We start from the raw sequence: 21,180 nt of genomic DNA on the forward strand, positions 1-21,180 counted from the left end.
GTTTCATTTGGAAGCATCATGCCCAAAGACACCCAATTCTACTACTAAATAATTTCTAACTCTAAACTTGGATTCTGAAAGAATTGCTTATTTTTCAGCTGGTACATTATAAATTTTCCCCAGCTAGCAGCAAGTCATTCTACTGCAAAATGTGTGCAGGCTACATCCACATCTCAAAACCAGGAGTCTTATCTGGTCAACACAGGAATACAAGTGAAAACATTCAACCAGAGTTTCACAAAAAGAAGCCAGTCACTCTCCTCCAAGATTAGCAAGCAATGCACACATCTTAGTCAGCTACATTTAAGAACACATAAATCCAAGAAGAAAATGACAATTGAAGGCATAGGGATTTCTTCAATTACTTCAAATTCAACTTTACTGCATCTTTAATTGCAAGGAACTTGCTGATAGTCAGGCAAGTATTTACAATCTGGTTTTTGACACTGTCACATCTTATAAGTCTCACTAATAAATCTGATCTTGACAAAACCAGTTTTAGGAAGAGCATCTAACAAGCATGTGTTAAGCAATTAAGAAAAAGTATTTCCAAGTAAAAACCATTGAGATAACTGACTTCAAGAGGAAAAAGTTTATTCAACTATTGCCATATCAGAACAATAAAGCAGCCCTTACATGTAGCCACTCATCAAAAAGGACATTACAAAACATTAACATAATGTAATAGATAAATTTTCTTTCACGCATTTTCAAAGGACATATCAGACCCACAGAATCTTCTGCTCTGCTGTGCAAGAAAAAAGCTGGAAAGGAATAACGCAAGCAGCCAAACTTTTCTTCCTATCTGACAACATACCTCTGCTGTTGAGAGCTTCTTGACAATCAAGGTGACACAAGAAGTATTTAAGAGTTAAGATATTACCATTTCTGCAGTATTTGAGCCTGTAACTACCAGTTTTAGACAGTGAGTTCCTATGGCACACATTTTCAAAAACAGAAAGGAAAGAAAGACGACAGGCCGAACTCTGCCCTCAAATGCTCAGAAAGAATTTTCTGTACACAGACTGCATGGCCCTCTGACAAGAGAGGTGTTGGAACTGCTGAGCAACTACAGTGCCCTTATTTACTGTGAAGCAAAATAAGCCTTCAAGTGTCCCTTACTTGATCTTAGCAGGTCAAACTCTCTGTCCAGCAGCTCCTCCTCTGTCAACTTGGAAAAATTGTCCTCTCCAAACGGGTTCCAACCTGACATATCAGGTGGGTTATTGATGCTCTGCTTTGGGTAACTGGCAATTGCTTCTGCATCAGGAATACCTGGCCTGTAAAGTCAGTTCATGAAAGCAAATAAAGAGAAACATTATAGGACTGTTTATCAGGGTGAAAATCTATGACATGCTTCATTATGCCAAAATACCACACACAATTAACACACACGCATTAACAGCTTATCCCAAAACCATCTGAAAGTTAATTTAAGGGAAAACAGATCACTCAAACTATGTGGTTCAGTCACATAATTTCTGTATGCAATCCCTGGACTTTTATTTTTCAGTTTATTAATTGTAGCCAAAGCACAGAATCCTTCATCAAGTTGACATGCAAGGGTAAAAAACCATATTTCACCTGTGGTCATTTCTGTATTGCCATAGGAGATTGCCTTGTTTTCCTCAAAAAAAAGCCTACTAAATCTCTATGAAGTTTTCATAGGTTCTCTTTATTTTCAAATTATTTTTTCTTGGCAGACACATTAAGAGTTTGTTTTTTTGAATCCTACATCCATCCAACTGGTACAATTAACCTAACCAGTTGACATAACAGCCTCTGCTTGTATTAGCCTTATCTACACAGATAAGGAAACTTTCGACTAGATGTGTTCTTCCTTTTGTGCCCATTTTAGGAAGTTACACCTACCACTCCTCTATCTGAAGCAGACTAGGAAAGCAGCAATCAGCGAGTTACTGCATGCTAAGTGGTCCTCTCTCTATGCCCAGGTCACACCTGCAGCCAGCTCCACATGGAACCATCTCTTCCAAACAACAGAAAGGGGAAGGGGCTCCTTCCTGTCAGCTTGGGCACTGCCGTCCCAAAAAGACTACTGGCTCTTTCCATCGAGAGGACAACATGAGATACAATGCAACGCAATGCATTTAGTACATCAAAGGAAAAGACTTTCATCACCCCTTCCTTTAATACAAAAAGTCATATTTTTTGTTTAAAAGATTGACCTCACACGTTGCAAACCATTGCTAACTCTCAGTCACTGACTTGAAGCTAAACAGCAGGATCAAGTCTTCAGCCAAACACACAGAAGAGAAACTAGAAATACACGTATTTACTCCCAAATTGGAAATTATTTGTGACAAAAGTACTCTGGCAATAGATCCAGTCAAGGTACAGCCAGTAAGTCTCAGATATGGGCACAGAAGCACAGGACAACACTCTGCTAGGGATTAGACTATCTGATTGGCGAGATGAAGCCAAACTGGTCACAGCAAACAGCAGAAAAATATTTTGCCTTTTACTCTTTCAACATGCTGCAACTTAGAAGAGACTAAGAACGGCAGCAGCAGCACCTGAAGAAACATACAAGCTACTCTAACTGAAAGCCTCTGTCAAGACCGACTGCACCAAAGAGTGCAGCATGCCCACAATTGCAAAGCACTTCTCTTTCAATACAATGTAGTAGGAATCTATGTAAATATATAACTTAGCTCATAACATTATTGAAACTGGACAAATCTGTGGTTCTCTTATTTTTAAATCAGAAAAAGAACGGTGTTTTAATCCGCACACTGTTTTTCATAAGAATTCATGGACAAGTCACACTTCATTAAGCTAGGGTAAGTCCACAGGACCCTGCAAAGGGACCACACTGCTGACAAGGTGCATTCCTACCATTTAACGTACTTAAATTGGATCAACAGACACAGGAGTTAGAAGCCCTAGCAAATACACACCAGCTATAAACTCTCTCTTAAGAGGGTTGTTTGAGATTACTTTCATGCACTTATAACCTCATTCAGCATAGACTATTGACCATCCTAAGTAAAGTGGTTAGCAGCCGGTTCCACTTTTTCTGGTTTATGGACTTATTCCAGGAAGACCGGTCCTTTAAGAAGTTGTACTAGGCCCATCTGTTACCAAGTTAAGCATCATACTTTCCTCCCAAAATATCCTTTACCATTAAGCAGCAACTATCCAACTGCTTTAAGTAATACCTTACTACTGAAGCAATTAATTTCTGAGGAAAGGATTAAGCACCACTCATAACGATTAGCAATTTAAGCAGTAAGTAACCCTTGGGTCCATCTATGTCAGAATACTTGCCTGACTGCAGGATAGGGAGAATCTGCCACCACTCCACCGTGGACTGGAAGTGACCCAGGGTAAGGGATAAAGGCTGGCGAGAAATCTTGTGGAGAAGTGATATATTCAGGAGACTGCGCCTGTTGCGACCGCTGTTGCTGCTGAGCAAGGATCTGCTGCTGTAGGAGAGCTTGCTGATATTGCTGCACCTAAGAAAGATAACAATCATGTTACTAAATTCACATGGGGCAGTGTCAACCTCTTGCACTAAGTAACAATGCCGGCCTTGCAGCCAAACGCACTGAAAACCACCGCACTCCAGAAAAGCTTAGTATCTTCAGCAGAAGCAAGCAGCCAGACCTGTCTGCTCTACAGGTGAAAAGAAACCGCTCTAACATCAGTGATCCTGTTTTTTTCTTCCAACATACTACCACTTCACTTTTCATACTTATTGCAATGCAAGTATATGCTATCGCAGCACTAGAAGTTTTTATCATACCCCATTCTTATACATTATTAATAAAAATTTCAGCACAATTTCTCCTGATATTTGAAGAACAGATTATGGCAGTTAGCTTTCTGGCTTTTGAAGCAGGAATTTGACGCCACCGTGTCTTCTATCACTTTGTAGCATAGCATACATTTCTTTCTGTGGTCAGTACTGGAAACCTTAATCACCAAGTATGTTTCAAATTAGTATATACATATTGAATCAAGTTTAGAATCATACAATCATTTAGGTTGAAAAAGACCTCAAAGACAAAGTCCAACCATTAACCCAGGGAATAATATATTCTAACCCATGGAATAGGATATATTCCACCCAATTAACACAAAAATGCAACTCCAGGCAAGCTTTCATAACCACGTTTGGGCTAACATTTTTTTTTCCCCCCCAACGGAGTATCATTTTAGGTGCTGAACTTGACACTATTTACTACAACCAGAGCTCATTACAACTACTCATGGATTTAAGATTGTACTGTCTATGTTCAATTCTTGACGTACCATAGCAGGATACTGAGATTGGGAAGGTTGCTGCTGGTACACAGACTGCATCAACAGCTGCTGTTGGACCATCTGCTGATGCATCGCTTGTTGATACTATAGTTGAAAAGAAGAACGTAGCTTTAAGTCATGATCTTCCCTTTAGAAATAGCCAGGTATTTAGGAGAAGCATCAATTAAAATATCACTTCTGTGACTCAACAGCATTTTTCAGTTAAGACACCACATAACCAAGAATCAGCTTGCAATTCAGTCACTGCATTTTAATGACTCTGTTTGAAAGCTTTTCCATCCCCATTCCCCCACCCCCAATTAATATCAGCCTGTTGAACAAAAAATGAAGACTACATATTCAGCAACGCCTTTTCTAAGGTAAGACAATTAACATCCCACCTTCTGCAATTTTCACCAGTGCTGAGCCCCTTTGGAAAATAAATCAGCTGTGCTTTCAAGAATAATGTGTCTCAACGGGGCGGGGAGAGGAATAGCAATAGGTGTCCTGAACAGGATCTGAAAGTTCTTGTCTGACCTAGCTGCTCTTCCATTATGTTTACAGTTACTTATGCTACACAGCTTAAGCTATTATACTTTACAGTATGCAAGCTGGGCAGTATTGGAATACAAGGTATCCATGAAAAAGCTAGATGGACAGAACAACTACAAAAAAGAAGCTCTTCATTGATGAAGAAACACTGGAGAAAGCAAAACCTGCAACAATCCTGCTCAGATGGTGTATGTAAAACCAATCTATGCCAGCACAGCATCATCACCTAGACAATTCCTAACACTTCTCACACACATTTACACATACACAAAACTTATTTGGGGGATGCAGTGGCAGTTCAAAGCAAGCTGGGATTCAGGGCCAAACTGCAAAAAAGACACCGCAAAGAATGCAACTTTCTAGAATAAGCATCATAGTGCCTATGAAGAGACAAATCAAAGGAAAAAGGGGCAGGAGCCATGATCCCTTCCCCCCCCCCCCCCCCCCCCCCCCTCAGCAGGAGAAAACACAGGCAGCAACAGCAGAGATGTTTAACCAGCACATGATTCAAAGCATTATTGACAAGTGTAATGTGTCTTTTCAAAACTTGTGTAACAAATTTGACTTGTACCTGCTGAAAATAAGCATCCTGAATAGTAGGTTGTTGCTGGTGGTGATGTAAGTGGTGCAGCTGCTGCAGTCTCCAGTCACCCTGCTGCAGCTGCTGGAGGACTCTGTTCTGCTGGGGGGTGGGCTGGCTGGTCCCTTGTGACTGTAAGATCTCTTGTCCGTTCCCTGGTCTTGTGGTTCCTTTGATATTCAGACAACACTGTTGACACACTGATCTCTCAAGTTTAGCCAGAAAGCTCCCTGGCAGTTAACCTCTTCAATTCTTCAACACTTCAAGGCAAAACAGTTTACAAACTTCCCTGCCCAGCCTGACAACTGGTAGATAGTAAATTCACTTCTCCAAATATACTTCCAGGCCTGCAATGCACCATTTCTACTTACAAAAGGTAGGAGCTTCCTTTGGTCTCACGACACAGCAAGCTGGGTTCACGACTTGCTTTACTAATACTTAAGTTGGACCTTCTAGTATCTCAAACTCTAACCCTCAAAGCATACAATTTTGTATGCATACAACACACTTTAAGAGAATTATTGGCTCACTTGGAAAATTAATCAGGTGTTCTGTTTAAAGGTATGTGACCATTCCATTATTTTAAGTAAGCAGTTACTAACAAATCAACCTCTCTTGTATGTTGTATTTATATTCTGAAGTGCCCAGGAATGATCTGTTCCTTGTCACAACAGGAAAAGCTTTCCAAGTTGGACATTATTTGGATCCTGTCTAGTTAAAGTTGTTCACACCTGGGACACAAACATTCTCAGTGGCCTTTTGATTGGAGGCTTTCCCAATACCATCCCTGCAGCTACTGTACCAAACTACTGTACTGTAACAGACACAAAACACCAAAGTGCAATGAGGGAAGCATTCAAGATATAAATATTCACTTAAATAGTTTTCATTTATCAGAGCCGTAACTTTTTGAATGAGATTAAGACAACTTTACAAAGAATTCACTGAAAACCCATTTCAATGGATAGAGCCTCCCTCACTTACTCATGTGTTGCACATCTACTGCACCTACAGTGCAAAGTGAAATGCATTTGGGTCAATCATTACAGGAGTGAAGTAATTTTACATGGCTCCAGTCTGCAAATAATAGCAACATATTGTTCATATCTCGTGACTTACTGAGGCACAGGGAAAATACTTTTTCTACTACAATGAAAGCAGTTTGTTACAGAAGAGCTCAGTACTCTTCATGAACTATTTTCAAGTCAAAACTGTGCACAGTTCACAGCCTGCTGTGGGAAAGTTAGTTCAAAATCAGTGTTAGGCACAATGAGAAAAAACAACCCTTCACTTTTCAATTTCCATTCAGTTTTTACAGTACCTGGTCAAACTTACTAGTTGCACATTTAGAGTATTTTGGAAAAGATGAAGGTTTGGGCTTTAGCATATAAAAGAATCAGATGAATTTAAGTTTTAGATGTTACTCCTTCTTGCTCTAGTAGCAAAAGAAATACAAAATTCATTCTTCATTTATTTTGGTCCACCCTTCAACTTTAAGTTACCTTTTTGCATACGATTACCAAATTCACCAGGAACTTGTACTTTGACTGGAGTTGCTGAGCTCTGGATCGTTAGCACACTAGAAGTGGTAGTGCTTGAATTGGCCTTTGGTCTTTGTCGTGGTGCAATTGAGGTTTCTGTTGGTCCAACAGTGTCTGTTATTCTGAAATGACAAGTTTTCCCATGGAAGAAACTTAAAAAAAAAAAAGAAGACTGCTTCTTTTTCAAATTAGACACTATATCTTAATAGTTCAGTTATGTCTTAGTCATGTGCTGCTCTACTTGTGAATTATATTTCAACACCTTAAAATTTGCTTCCTAAAGTGCCACTCAACACCCACTGCCACCACTGGATATATGGCTGCTACAGAACAGCATTTAGAAGGAGCTATGCAACAGCCTTATTCCCAAGGAAACCATGACACTAGATACAAACTTTCTCTGTATAAGCTTTGCTTCATTCACAGCAGTGAGTGAAAGTTATGTCCAGCACTTGACTCAGCAAACCTAGGACTAGAGACACAACTACTGTTCATACATACAGGAAATAGCATTAAGATATCTTATCTGTTAAGTCAACCTAATTCTACTTTTTGTTAGAGATTTAACATCCATAAACTCTCAGAGTATTTGTGTCTTCCCTGAAATACTTCAAGCTGCATAATAGCCTGCCAGGGTAATAAAGATGTTGAAAACCAAACTACTTTTGAACTTTAATCCCATTATCAGGTTATAGTATATGCATTTTTTAAGACTTTCAACTGCTTAAAAACACTAATTCACCATCTGAGCTCCAGTACCCAACACGTCACATTAGTTCCTACCATATTATACGAAGGCACCATCTGCCTTCACCTGCTGTAACTTAAGGGCTGTCAGGAAAATATTATTTAGGAAGAACTACAAATCCTACTACTACTGTCTAGAAGATTTAGCAGGAGTTTAAAACATTATTCCATTGATAATCTATGCCTGCCCTCCTGTGCACACTACCAACTGACAGCAGAGCCAGCAAAACCAACCACAACCAGACCACGACATTACCATAACATGGCACAGACATCTCCACAGCTCCAAACACAGCTTACATGAACCCATTCCTTTGCTTCTCATTTGAAACAGGTTAATAAAATCAGAGTTGGAATAGAGCTGATAATTATAGCAAAATATAAAAGTACCCAAGTCACACACGTTGTGCTGTTGGGATTCAAAACACAACTTCCATTAACTAAGAATAAAAGTGTAAAGGAGTCTTCCAGCATTAGCATTAAATATACACCATATACCAAAGCACAATAAAAGACATGAAAAGGAATTCCCGAGGTTTTGGGTTTGGTTTTATCAGAAAGTACAAAAAAGGAATATTTTGGTACACAAATATGAATCTTTGAAAGAACAAAATCCATTTACCTTCACCAATCTTATTTGATTTACACATTTAAATAAAAGCCCTTTTTAGAACAGTCTACCTGTACCATATTGCCACTAAAATCCTTCATTTCAAAATTCACTCAGTCTTGGAGAAAATAAAGCAGATGAGAAACAGACCGATAGCGCTTACTTATTTCACCACAAAACAGGCTCTCAGTTTCTCTCGGTGGATTCTCAATACAGTGAAAACAGCAGAGTGGAATCCAAAGAAGAGACCAGAAGCTCTTAGAATTTCAGTTTATCTATTCTAATGACTTCTGCTACTAAGATAAGTTTTATTAACAAGCACAAAAAAACAGGTTTCAGACAAACATGCACCTTAACAATATTAGCAAAAAAAAAAAGGAAAAAAAAAAAGTAAAGCCACATCCTCTGCTCACCTTGCTTTTATTTGGCTTTTTCTAGCAGCTGCCTCACTAGCTGTCATGGGTTCAGGAAGAGTTGAAGGGACAGGAGAATTCTTGGGAAAAATAAATTTGAATAAATTAAAAACCCGAAATCCTGAAAGAAAAAAATCATTACATATTGAAGAGGAATACTTGGGGTAAAGACTTCCATGTTACAAGGCTCAATGTAGAACTCACATGGCTGCAGATTAGAAGTATTTATTTAACAGTATCTCTATGTTCCCTTATCTGTTGCAAAACAAAACCACAACTGGTCCAACTGTTTTGTCAACTACTTCATTTACACACTACCAACCATCAACAATATAAGAAAACACCTGGACAACATCTTTTAACCACATTTTACTTCAGAGACTTTAGTCTCAAGCTTAAGAATTCAAACAAAGCCTAATGCTTGGATGAAAAAACAGTAAATTTTTGCCCACTCAGATCTTCCACCACAATACAAATTCCCCAAAACCATGCAGTATCTAAGCTTCTATAGTTCTTTAACTTACCCCCATCTCAATCAAATTCCTGAATGAATTGCATTTTACCTAAACCACATTATACCAAGGAAAATGACAATTCTGGGGGAGGGAGAAGGAAGATGATACGCATAGTTACGTATGTACTACCTCCTCACGTAAAGAATGCAAATCTAAAACTGGTCACAAGTATTAGAGTTAATCATCAAATACTGCTGCTGAAGACTACTGTCAGCACTGGAATTAGTCGAGTCTAGGAAAGAGACAGACAGGCATACATCTGACTTTCCCTTGAGAAAAATAAGCTGCTGTCAAAGACAGCGTAGTACGCTCAGCCAGCCTCTTTAACCTATAACGGTCCTCCTTATATTCTCACGAAACTTCAAAGAGGGTCAGGGGTGTCCATGTGCACATTTTTGTGCTGCTTCCCTTTTAAGATAGCCATAGATGCTACAGAGGAAAGCACTACCAGAGGAAATCAACAGCAACAGAAACCAGGGCACAGCCTGCTGCCTTTACTGCTGTTCTAACACTCCAGTGGAACACACACACACTCCCACCCCTCAACAGCTTCGCTTTTTAAGACTGCTCCAGGCTCTTCTACTTTTCTATGTCTGCCACACAGCAAAGGTCCAAGTAAGCAGCAATTCCTATCTGCAGGGGTAAAATAAAAAAAAAAAATCCAAGAAACAGACATTCTCAAGTCACCTGAGGTGATACTACTTCTCCAGTGAGTAACAGTTAATTCCCAAGTTATGTTATATTAAGATATGCTCATATTCAGGATCAAGTATTCAAGGGAAAGTATAGTTATTGCTCCTCCTACTCACACACTGCAACAGCATAACATAAAAACTATTCAGACCACCTACAATTTAGCCTTTACCTACAAACAGTAAGTACTTCAAGGTGTTCTGATATTTTACTAAACCTAAGTTTCCAAAAAGCACCACTCACATTTACTGAGCACCTTCTTTTACAAGGATCAATGACAAAGGAATTCAAAGGGTTCTCAAGTATGTTCACTGTCTGCCTCTGAAGGCAGAGTTCCCTGTAATTGACATTTGTTACAAAATGAATTTTAAGATTGCTTTTTCCCCAGGTCTATCTTGAGAATCACTTTATAACATCGAATGTTATTGATGTGCCCTCAAATTCCATTGCACCATAATTAGATCTGTGAATGAGTGACCTTTGAGAGAAAGTACAAACTGTCAAAAAACTCACACAGGAAGTAAGGGTAGGAATGTAGGCTAACTGAGGCACTACTCTGCTTTCCAGTTCACTGTAGTCCTTCCAATGAATTAACATAATTGCTAAGGGTGACTAAGAGAAAGGGTTTATCCATAACAAATAAATGCTCGTGACACTACAGTTGCAACATGAAACCTTTTATTGTTAACAAGTTTAAGTTCTGTAATAATTTCATCTTTTTTGTATTAGACACAAGAGATTAGTAACAGCAAAATCTGTAAGTCAACTACTGGTGCAGTATCATACAATTTATGAAGTAATGCCCTCAAAACGTTTTGTTTAGACACCTAATATCACGTGTACTCAAATAGCAGCTTGAAGTGTACTCTGCTTTATGTTTTAAATTTAGGAACAGGGTTTAAAAAGCAATGGAAATAATGTTTCCTCAGCTGATTAGATACTTTTTTCAATGCTACCTACAAAATAGACTAAAAATAAAGAAAAATTTAAACACTACTTACATTAATATTAGACACTGGACAGTCCTTTTTGGCAAGTTTAAAGGCAAAGTAAGATACTTGAAATATATCAGGTCTCTGTTCTTGATCTGGTTCAAGCATATATCCTGCAAAAATTGCAAGACAAATCATAACCAAATATCAAAAAGGCTATTGAGACAGCGTGCTACCAGCAAGAAGATATTCTGCAGCTCTGCCAAATAAGTTTACCCCAGAAACAGTAATTTTTATTGTTATGTGGGTTTGGGGTTTTTTAATATTTTTTGTCAAGTTAAATAGTTTTTAGGGTCAAACACAATTGGAGGTTTATTCCGTTTGCTATTTTGACACTCAACTGCAGGAAGGGTAGCTAAACTGAAGTAGTAATTAATAACTTCAAAGAGATACAACATAAAACCAACTCACAGGCACTATATTTTTCTAGGGTTAGTAAAAAATTCAATGTAGCCAACAGAAGATTCACAGACATATCCAACCGTATCAGGCTAAGGTTCTACATCAGCTTTTATCTTGCAGGTTTCATTGGCTATGTATACTTTTGTATAGTAAAAAAATGCAGTTCCATGGATAAAAGGACTTTTTCCTGACAAGACAGAATTTTTGATGTCCCAAATTAGAACATTTGGTGTTTTTCAAGCAAACAGTTACTTTATATCATTTACAATATGATACAGAGTACATAATGAGAAAGTCTTGCCTAAATGACTGGAGAACCTAAATGCTTAGAAAATACCTTTCACTGTGTAAGCTAAGCTGCTAAAAATATGTTCAGCTACAAAGAAAATGAATCACCTACAAAAATTTAAGTTCTCAGTTTTGATGAGGAACATGAGCTACATTTCCAAAACTGTTCAGTAGTACAGCCAGCCTTAAACAAGATTTTGTAAAAAAATATTGAAGTAACTTTTTTGTAAAAACGTTAGTATCATCTTAGACAGATCTTACAATTTTACTCAAAGCCATTATTTCATGCCCAATAAAATTCACAGCAAGTTTTATTTTTAATGGATTTTACAAAATACAACAGATTTAAACTTGCAGTGACAGCACTATTAAGTGGAAGCAGAACATTTATGAAGTGACTCTTGCCACTTGATTCTGAAATATTAGATTTATGAGGTGGAGAACATTCAGCTTGCAACTCCCCACCCCCCACCTTGTAGAAGAGCCACAATGAAGCCAGAAGTTCCTGAAATACCTTTTATGACCAACTGCAGCTTTTTTTGGCTTCCACTCCAAATAGGAAGAAGGGAAGTTTACACCATGAGATTCTTCCTCACCCACATATATTACATCCCAGTAATGCTCATCTTAGCATAGCACTTCACTGAATTTTAATAAAACAGCATTCATACTTAGAAGGAGACAGGATTAAAACCTGTAGTCTTCTAAAAGTAGCACTGTGGTGCAAGGAAAAGTATTTAAATCACCGGAAAACTGATCTCATTCTGTCAGTTATTAAGTATTTGCAGAAGGTAACTGGTTACCATGTTAACTGCTATTTCTCCATTACGAGTATGTGCTCAAAAAAGAGGTTTTCAATTTGGCATTTCCTTTTATATATAAGCATAAACTATGTGGTCACCACATTCTTAACTTTGAAATAAATTATAAGAGCTCCTACTCAAACTTTTTGAATTTATCATATTCTGTCAGACTCACTCTTTCAAGTTAACCTGCTCAAAGCTGACAAACAAAGACAACTGAAAATACTCATTACTACTGTAAAAATTAGATCCTGTATTTCTGTACCTGGATAACAGGTCAATCACTAGCCTTGGAGCTTGTTCTTGTCCAAAATTTTCCTTCATACACTTTGTGCTTTCAAACTTTTGCCAAGGTTGATGTCCAACACTTTTTCAGATTTTTGTTCCATTATAAACCATGAAACTACCACAAAGTTTTCCCCAGCCCAATTCACGTCACTACATTTATGTTTCTACACCGAACTTGCACTTCAAATTCATCTAAGCACAAGTGTACAACTAGGATAGAAAATACAATTAATGGTCTGACATTCCACAGAAAACACACACTTAAGAGAAAAAAGATACAATGAATAAATGAAGAACTACTTTTTTCATTCCCCTTATCCCTTTGTGGTTTATGGCCACCTAAGGAAAAAAAAAAAATAGATGCCTCCCAAGAAACTAAAAAGTTCTCTTAACCTCAATAAAGCTCTTCTGAACTGAGAGGTACAATTTAATCCGGCAGGTCTCTGTACTGTTTTATTCTGTTTAATTCTGAAGTTATCAACTCATCCATTAAATGCCTGGAATACAGTAACCGATTTAAATATGTCAGCTGTCCAGGAAAAAAAACTTTTTCTTACTTCATTCACCTGTTTCACTTTTAGCGCCATTTCAAAGAAGTTTCCTCTAAATTTCTCAAATTCCTCTCTAGGCTGTCACTTCGGTTCTATACCCTGTGGCTCAGTCCTCTGTTGAGCAAACGGATAAGCCAGCCTCCTTTCAGGGACAAGCACAGGAGCTGTGAGACAGATGGTATCCAGGAGCAACTCCCACTGGTCACTCCAGAGCCCAGCCTGTCTGCACCACCCATCCAAGACACTCCCCTACATTAGCGTGATATCTTTTGTGGTTTATTTGATTTATAAGGCAAAAGAATAGCCACACTGCCCGGATACTTACTTATCAAACAGTGTATGCTATGAGAGTATCGGGAGTTGTCTGGAACGGTAAAGCTTCCATCGCAAATAGCAACTTGACTTTCTCCAAAGGGAAGTGAAAAGAAACAAAGTTTATACAGCAAGCAGCCAAGTGCCTGTAAGAAACAAATACAGACACTGTAAAGGAACAAGAGTAAGCATTTACACAATAAAGCAGAACCAGCAAGGAACAAACTGCATCCTAGCTACAGCTGATGCTTACACTGTTACGTAGAAGCTGCATGATTAAGCACACTGTTGATGCGACAAGCTGATATATAAAGCCACTCTAAAAAGACTTTCTTTCACTCCTATGTTAGGCAACAAACTATCAAAATCAGTGTACCCCAAGAGCTGCATTCTTGTTGTCACATCACCCAGAGGCAGCACTAGTGTTTCTGCCAAATTTAGTCTTTATTTACTTCACTGTACATCACCCAATAACACCTTTCCTTGTGCTGCCAACAGGTTACTATGTGAAGTCACTGGTGACTATCAAGCAGCAACCTGAGCTGAAAAAAAGGGAAAAATATTCTAAATTATGTCCCACCTTAACTAAAAATGAACGTCACTCATAGCATTCATTTTATGTATGGAAGATATCACTTCCAAAGATACCTCTACTATATTCTGCACTGTATAGCTGCCTGATATATTTCACTATGAAGGTATTAGCTTTTCAGTTAGACAATGATGCTTTTAAACTTCACACACACACCTCCTATTTAGTTCAGTATTTCATAGTACCCAATTTTTTGCTTACCCAGATATCTGCCTTGGTAGTAATTGGTTTTCCTCCATAAAGATTGATCATTTCGGGAGCTCTGTATGATAGTGTTGTATACCTAGCAGTATATAATTCAAAGAGAATATAGATGAAAAGTGTGCCTAAGAACTGAAAGCATTCTCTCCTGCATCTGCCATGCATACACCATTCACACCCAAAGTTTAGATACGTGCCTGGAATTGTCTTATGCAATGGAAGTAATTTATTGCGTTTGCAGCATCACAGACAATATTTGGAGCAGCAACATAGAATTATAATACACAAGAATAAATACTTACAGCCAGCTACAATTTGTTTTTAATGTTATTTCCCCAGTACATGTACTTTCACAACAGTCACTCTACTTAAATCCTGCAATTACCCCTCATTTTAAAGATGTCATGTACGAGTCCTACAAAAGCATTCCCTGTGGCATTCTGTATGTTTCAATATGCAGACTTCAAAAAACTAACATTAATTACCAAACTGGTAGTCAAAGTGCTTTTTTCGGAGCTGGGAAAAAAAAAGCACCCTGTTATAACATGAGAGCAATTAGCTTGTATTTAATTCCTCTGCAGTAGTTCACCCAAAGGGGCAAAACTAACACATTTTTTCAAGAGTGCACCTTAATAAAAGTTTAAATATTCCTTTAATCAGTCTTAGCAGAATGGGCAAGGACCTTGCTCTATAAATAAAACTACATAAATACATTCCAATACTTATTTACATTAGTTCTTTTTGTCTCATACTGTTAGCTGTATTAAAATAGCACAAATTTAAAATACTGAACTTCTAAAATGGCCAGTAGCCAAATATATATTTTTTTCAATAATTTAATTTCAAAACAGCATGCTTTTTTCCCCAGTTTTATTAAGAGTCTGTTTAGCAAAAACAATCTGTGAATAAATCAAAGTAGTCTATGCTACCAAATCATTCCACTGTTTTACTGTATTTATGTCAACATTAGTTCAAATTCAACTATTAAGTTCAATTCATAGTAGTAAGATATGTGCATGCTGCACAGTAATACCTTGAGTTTCCTAGAAGCACAATCATTGCTTATGACGACAGGACACTTAAGTGAACTTACTTTTTAATTTCTTCTTCAACCACATTAACACCATCTTTTTGAGGATTAAGGTATTTGTTAGTGGCACTGCCGAAATCACAGAGAACATAGTTCCCACTATCATTTAACAATATATTCTCCACCTTGAAAGGAAATCAACACACAGAAACATTAGACGAAAATAATGGCATTAATTTCCAAGTTAAATGTTACTACTGTTCTTACACACAAACAGGAAAGTTGTTAGAAATATCAGTTGATAGCTTTGGCATTAGCATTAAGTGCTGTCTTCCAGTTTAGTCTCCGTTTGCAGTTCCACCAACAGCCAAGTACTTCCCTAACAGGAAGTCAGTCTTAATGAAATACCTGCTATATTCTCAGTCCTTAAGTAGATCGTTTATTTTAACCTAGATTTTCCTTATTTTTAAGTTCATACCTTTAGATCCCGGTGAACTATAGGCGTTTTGCACTGATGCAACCGGGCAACAGCTTCACAGGTATCACAAAATATTCTCATTACTTCTGACTCTGTAAAGCCTGTCTGCAGACGCTGATTCATCTGATTCACAACTTGCCCAGCTAAAGAAACCACAAGGAAATTTTTAGTTTAGTTTGGTTTTTGTGTGTTGGGCTTTTTTAAGGAATTCCTATCATGTACACAAGCAAAGACTTTTATATGCAAAAAGTCCACAAATAAGATGCAAGAAAGTTTTCCACATTCACTGTATTTAAATAAAACAAGCCTGATTTTCCAAAGGCACACTCTTATATCATCCTAGATAGAAAAATTACTGTCTCAAATGGAAAAAAAAGTCCCTAGGACTGAAACCTATTTGGGATGAAGTTGTCACAAACACAAAGAAGCGTCCATCACACAAAGATGTTACCTCAGAAGTGTCTCTTGCTTTCAGACCCATAGCCAAAACTCTGTCATCCAACTGAATTCCATTTAATTCATATTCTAGACGCCCTCTCTCTTCCTCTTTCTGGGAGACAAAGTGGGGAAAAAGGGGGAGGGAAAAAAAAGCCCTGACTCCACCCTTCAAGAAAGGCATCAATTTAACGTCTTCACAGATTTCTTTCTAAGACTGGGAATCATTATTTCTGTTTCTTGAATTTCACCAGATAATACTAGGCTCTTCCTACCACAAAGCTCACTTAACACCAAGGGATGAAGCAAGACACAGTGTCTGCAGGACCTTCATGAGTGTTCCATCAAAACAAGGATGCTTTGAAAATCAGAAGTCTAACACTATGAAGTCATCTGACAGCTGACATCCACATGACTACTTACCATTACAATTAAAGAAAGAGTGCTACCAACAGGATGTCAGAGCTGAGCTCCCACAAGGGTACAAAAATCCACCCATACAAGCAGGGTAGAGGGCCAAACATGTGGCCATTGGTTTTCAAGTTATCTCCTTATTCCCTTCCACAAAACATACATCAATACTGTCTTTGGCTCCTTATGGTACAGATTGCACAAGCTGTAATGTTTACTGCTTCTACTGCAAAGAAAACGAATGTAAACCTCAACTGCAAGTATTCTTCGACCATTATGGACAATGGGGTTGGCTTTTCTTTCTAGTCTCAAAACATGTTGTACTTGTAGCACTTATTCTAATACCATCACCTATCTGGGTTAACCACCATCTCATTATCAGGTCAATGCCTAGTTACCTTAAATTTTAGGTAAACTTCAGAAGTTTAACTCAATGGCAAGTTTATTCCAGTGTGTATGTGAGGTGGGGAAAAAAATAATCTAGAAACTACCTGGTTTTACATAGTGTTTGAAACAAAGTTACATCATAAAGTGAGACCACAGGACTATTTATTATTTTTTTGGCCAGCATTATCAAAACTATGTTATGCTTGTTTATAACAAGTCACCTGTCAGATAACAGTATTGGAGATTTATTACTCATATCTAAAAAAAAATGGCAGAGGGACAACAGCAGTGAAAAGCTTGCCAGTTTTCCCTATTAAATTATGTTCTAGCTCCGCATTGATTAGCACAAACAGCAGAACCGAACAATTTCACTTTATACTTAAAAAAGTAATTTCTCTGTTTCTAATTATACTTAATTACAAAGCTGTGTGAAACTGACTGTTACATTTTCCTTGTGTTCAAGAGCTCAGTGCCTAAGTAACAATGCAAACACGTAAGCAAAAAATCTGATTGAATTCCAGCTGCAAGGTATATATGTTAAGCTTTTATATTAAGGGAACAATTTTAAGTAAAAAGCCCAGGTGATCAATACAAACATTGTCCCTCCATTTTCTCTAAAAAAAACTCAAGAGCTGACTCTTACCTCGACAGTATTCCATAAGAATGAGTACTTCCCAAACATTGTCACTTATAGAGTTAACAGCACAATCCAAATAGCTCACAATATTCTTGTGCCCCGATAACTCTTTCTGGGGAGGGGGGGGGGGGGGGGGGGGGAGGGGAAAAAAGCACATTACACTTCAGCACAGAAAACAAATGAAAGATAGTACAAGTTTTCAGTCAACCATTTATGACTTCAAGATAAGTTAGGTCCTGCCCCACATCCACTACTCTTGGAAAAGTGCCACAAACAGAACATAAGCTCGTCACTGCCAGCAATATCAGAGTGGCTGTGACATACCAAACAACGCAATCACTATTCAGAAAAGAACATTTATGTGCTCTTTGTTGAAAAGTGCAAACACAATCGAATTTCTGCCTTTAAAACAACATTGTGCAGTAGTAATAGCCAGAGCCTTGGCATGCTGCAGGTTTGAAAGAATCACGCTACTTGTGCCCATCCTAAACTAAACTGAAGAACAGTCTCTCACAGTTAACTAGAAAATGTAGCTGGAAAAAAAGCCACAACTGTTGTAGTCTGAACTATTACCAAGTTTTACAAAGTTATTACACACAATCAACTGAATGTGTTCCCAAGGGAAAAAAAAAAACGCACTAAAACAACTTTTAAGAGCCATTTTACATGCAGAATTAAGTATTGCTTATTTCACATCTGACTATACAAGTGTTGTAATCTGTACTACAGAGTTTCTGCCTATAAAATAATTTAAAATTAAAAGTACCTCATTCAGATAATTAGATAGGTGCTGCTACAATCAGAATGCGTGTAAGCTAGAAGTGTATGGAGTAGGTATAGGCACATTCCATCTCAAGGTGACAACACCCACAGAAGCCACCAACAGCATCCTTCAGCTAACAGAGCTGGAGCACACAGAGGCCTTGAGAATTTAAGTTACTACTGCAAAACTGGAAGATACTACTTTTGCTTGGGAACCATATTATTGGCCGGATCAGCTGTGATATCAAATACACTTTTTTTATAATTGCTTTAGAAGTTAATCATGCATCAACCCTAAACTCAGTATTAGTATACCGAACTAGCAGTGCAAAATCAGGACCACGAGGTCAAGAGAAAAGGTGGTCTGTAAGTCATTGTCATTGGAGAGGCATTTGGTGTACGTGTATTACAAATTAATACATTCTCCAGTTACAAATAATGGGCTTCTTACCATAAGTGTAATTTCTCTCTTGCAGATGTTGAGATCTGGCACATTATTAACACACATTCGTTTCAGCGCACAACGTATCCCACCATGGGTACGTACCAGAAACACAGTTGAGAAACCACCTGGAAAAAACAATTACAATCAAATTAAGATACTTGAGGTTTTGTTATTCCTCTAGTCAATATCACTACAATCTAAGAAATCAGTAAAAAAAGTCTGTGTCAGTCATTAAGGAGTAACAAACACTTAAGAAATTACAAAGACTTGCCACCTCAGTCTATTTCACATAGGTGAAGAATTCCTGACAAAAACAGAAGCATCTATCTCTTCTAATACAAAATCTAACAGAATTATCTGAAAAGTATTTTCACATTCAAATAAATTTATAAAGCCTAGTGTAAATTCTACGTATTCAGATATCAACCCTGAAGTACTTTCAGGGTCATCCAGAAACCTGAACCAAGTGAAGGCATTCTCCAGGTCTTCACGATTTCTAAATCCCCCAATATTCCATAAAGGTTAATATTAAATTCCCTAAACCTACATTTCAAAGCATAAAAATTAAAATATTAAGAAGAGAGACAGTCTTGAGAGATACTGAAGAAGTCATGCAACTTTTTCGCATAACTTCAAGACAGGTTGAACCGCCCTGCAATCAAACAGTACAAGCAATCAACTCTGTAGTAGCATTTTTATTTAAACCTGTATTAAACACACAGTTAAGAATTAAACATTTCCCCGCAGCTAGTTCCATCAGGAGCATTGTTAGTCCAACAGCAGCATTAACTGCAAGCCATACACTCAAACCCACCCTCCAGCTTGCCAGTATGAGTTTCTTCCTTTCCTCTTTACTGGTAGAAAAGAATCACACAGACTGGAATTACACACAGAAGCAAAGTGAAACTGCCTACACAGAAAATACTTCCAAATGCTCAGGAAAACCACAGGGAAAAACACCACTTTCCTGTTTTATCTGTCTTCTGTTAAACTGAACTGCTGCTCAAGGCCCTCAAGCAGATTACATTACCATCACCTTAAGGTTCACATGCACAGCTTTCCCACAGTTTTAGTAAAGCTGCCTCATACAAGAGCTCATATAAATCCATACTTTCCTTAATTGACTGCTTTCTGATGGTAAGCCAACTATTACCATGGGAACTTTCAACTAGTACAAAAACTCTGGTATACAATCAGGACAGAAATAAGTAAATTAAAACGATTAACTACTCTGATAATCAGGCAGCCAACTGAAATACACACATTTCATATTTCCCAACATAATCTGCAAGCAGTGTTTATTAAGTACAATTCACCTCATTTGCTAAGTCTCATGTGCTTGAACAAACATGTACATAATCTATAACTGAAGCTAAGTCTTATTAGAAAGTTTTCTTGAAGATTAAGTATCTATTATTTAACTTAACTGCTCATTTAGCCAAACAACACACTACGCTGTTAAAAGAGAACTACTGCCAATTTCAATGAAATAACCTAAATTCTGCAGAATTATTATACTTAACCTGGTTTACACAGGGCCTTACCAAAACATTAGCAGGACACCTGCTCTTATATCGCTTGAGTTCCAACACCGAACTCCAGCTGGGGTTGAAATGATGCTATAGGGCTCCCCAAACACCAGCCTGGGGAATTATGGTAAGAGTTATGTGCAGACCTTCATTCGTGCAAGATTTTTTGTACTAGCTTCTTAACAAAAAGAGACTTTTTAAAGCACCAATACTTGACCAAAAGTAGAAAGCAATACTCAGATAAAGCACAAAAGTCTAACAATTAGAAGACAAAAACCACTTCTTGTCTTTTGTTAAAGAGACACTTTCATAGCCTTAAAATTCTCTGTAACTAGCAGGAGGACAAGAACAAAATGCCCTATTTCAAACTGCCCTGACAATTGTTTTCATGTAACCAGAACAGGCACGACTAGGATAAAACAATCAGTCCAAAGGAATGAAAAATCTAAATACTCAGACAACTGCTCTTCTTGCCATTAGGTGGCAATAGTAACCAATACTTGAACCCTGAAAGAGCCATAAAAGCAGACCGATTCCCCATTTTGCCAAGAAATAGGTATGTGACCTTGAACCGTTTTCCATTAGTAAATATCACCACTATAAAAATCCTTTCATCAAAGAGCCAACTGGCACAACTCTGAACAAAACCTGTATATTAATATTTACTGGGAAGTTAACAGTCACTGATGTTTCAGGGATCTTTATCCAGCAAAACCCTGA

At 37.7% G+C, this 21,180-nt stretch overlaps 1 protein-coding gene across 1 annotated transcript in view; it reads right to left on the reverse strand.

The window, feature by feature from the left end:
- The window catches only part of BMP2K (BMP2 inducible kinase), a 62,911-nt gene that overhangs the window by 18,953 nt on the left and 22,778 nt on the right, over window positions 1-21,180 (reverse strand). The window contains 13 exon segments of the mRNA XM_056353094.1: window positions 1,123-1,280; window positions 3,289-3,476; window positions 4,276-4,371; window positions 5,390-5,568; window positions 6,901-7,061; window positions 8,710-8,789; window positions 10,919-11,022; window positions 13,567-13,699; window positions 14,347-14,428; window positions 15,440-15,561; window positions 15,855-15,997; window positions 17,731-17,836; window positions 18,938-19,056. Of these exon segments, the coding sequence (XP_056209069.1) occupies window positions 1,123-1,280; window positions 3,289-3,476; window positions 4,276-4,371; window positions 5,390-5,568; window positions 6,901-7,061; window positions 8,710-8,789; window positions 10,919-11,022; window positions 13,567-13,699; window positions 14,347-14,428; window positions 15,440-15,561; window positions 15,855-15,997; window positions 17,731-17,836; window positions 18,938-19,056 (1,671 nt within the window).

Source organism: Falco biarmicus, chromosome 1, assembly GCF_023638135.1.
Source record: "Falco biarmicus isolate bFalBia1 chromosome 1, bFalBia1.pri, whole genome shotgun sequence".
Classification (NCBI taxonomy): Eukaryota; Metazoa; Chordata; class Aves; order Falconiformes; family Falconidae; genus Falco; species Falco biarmicus.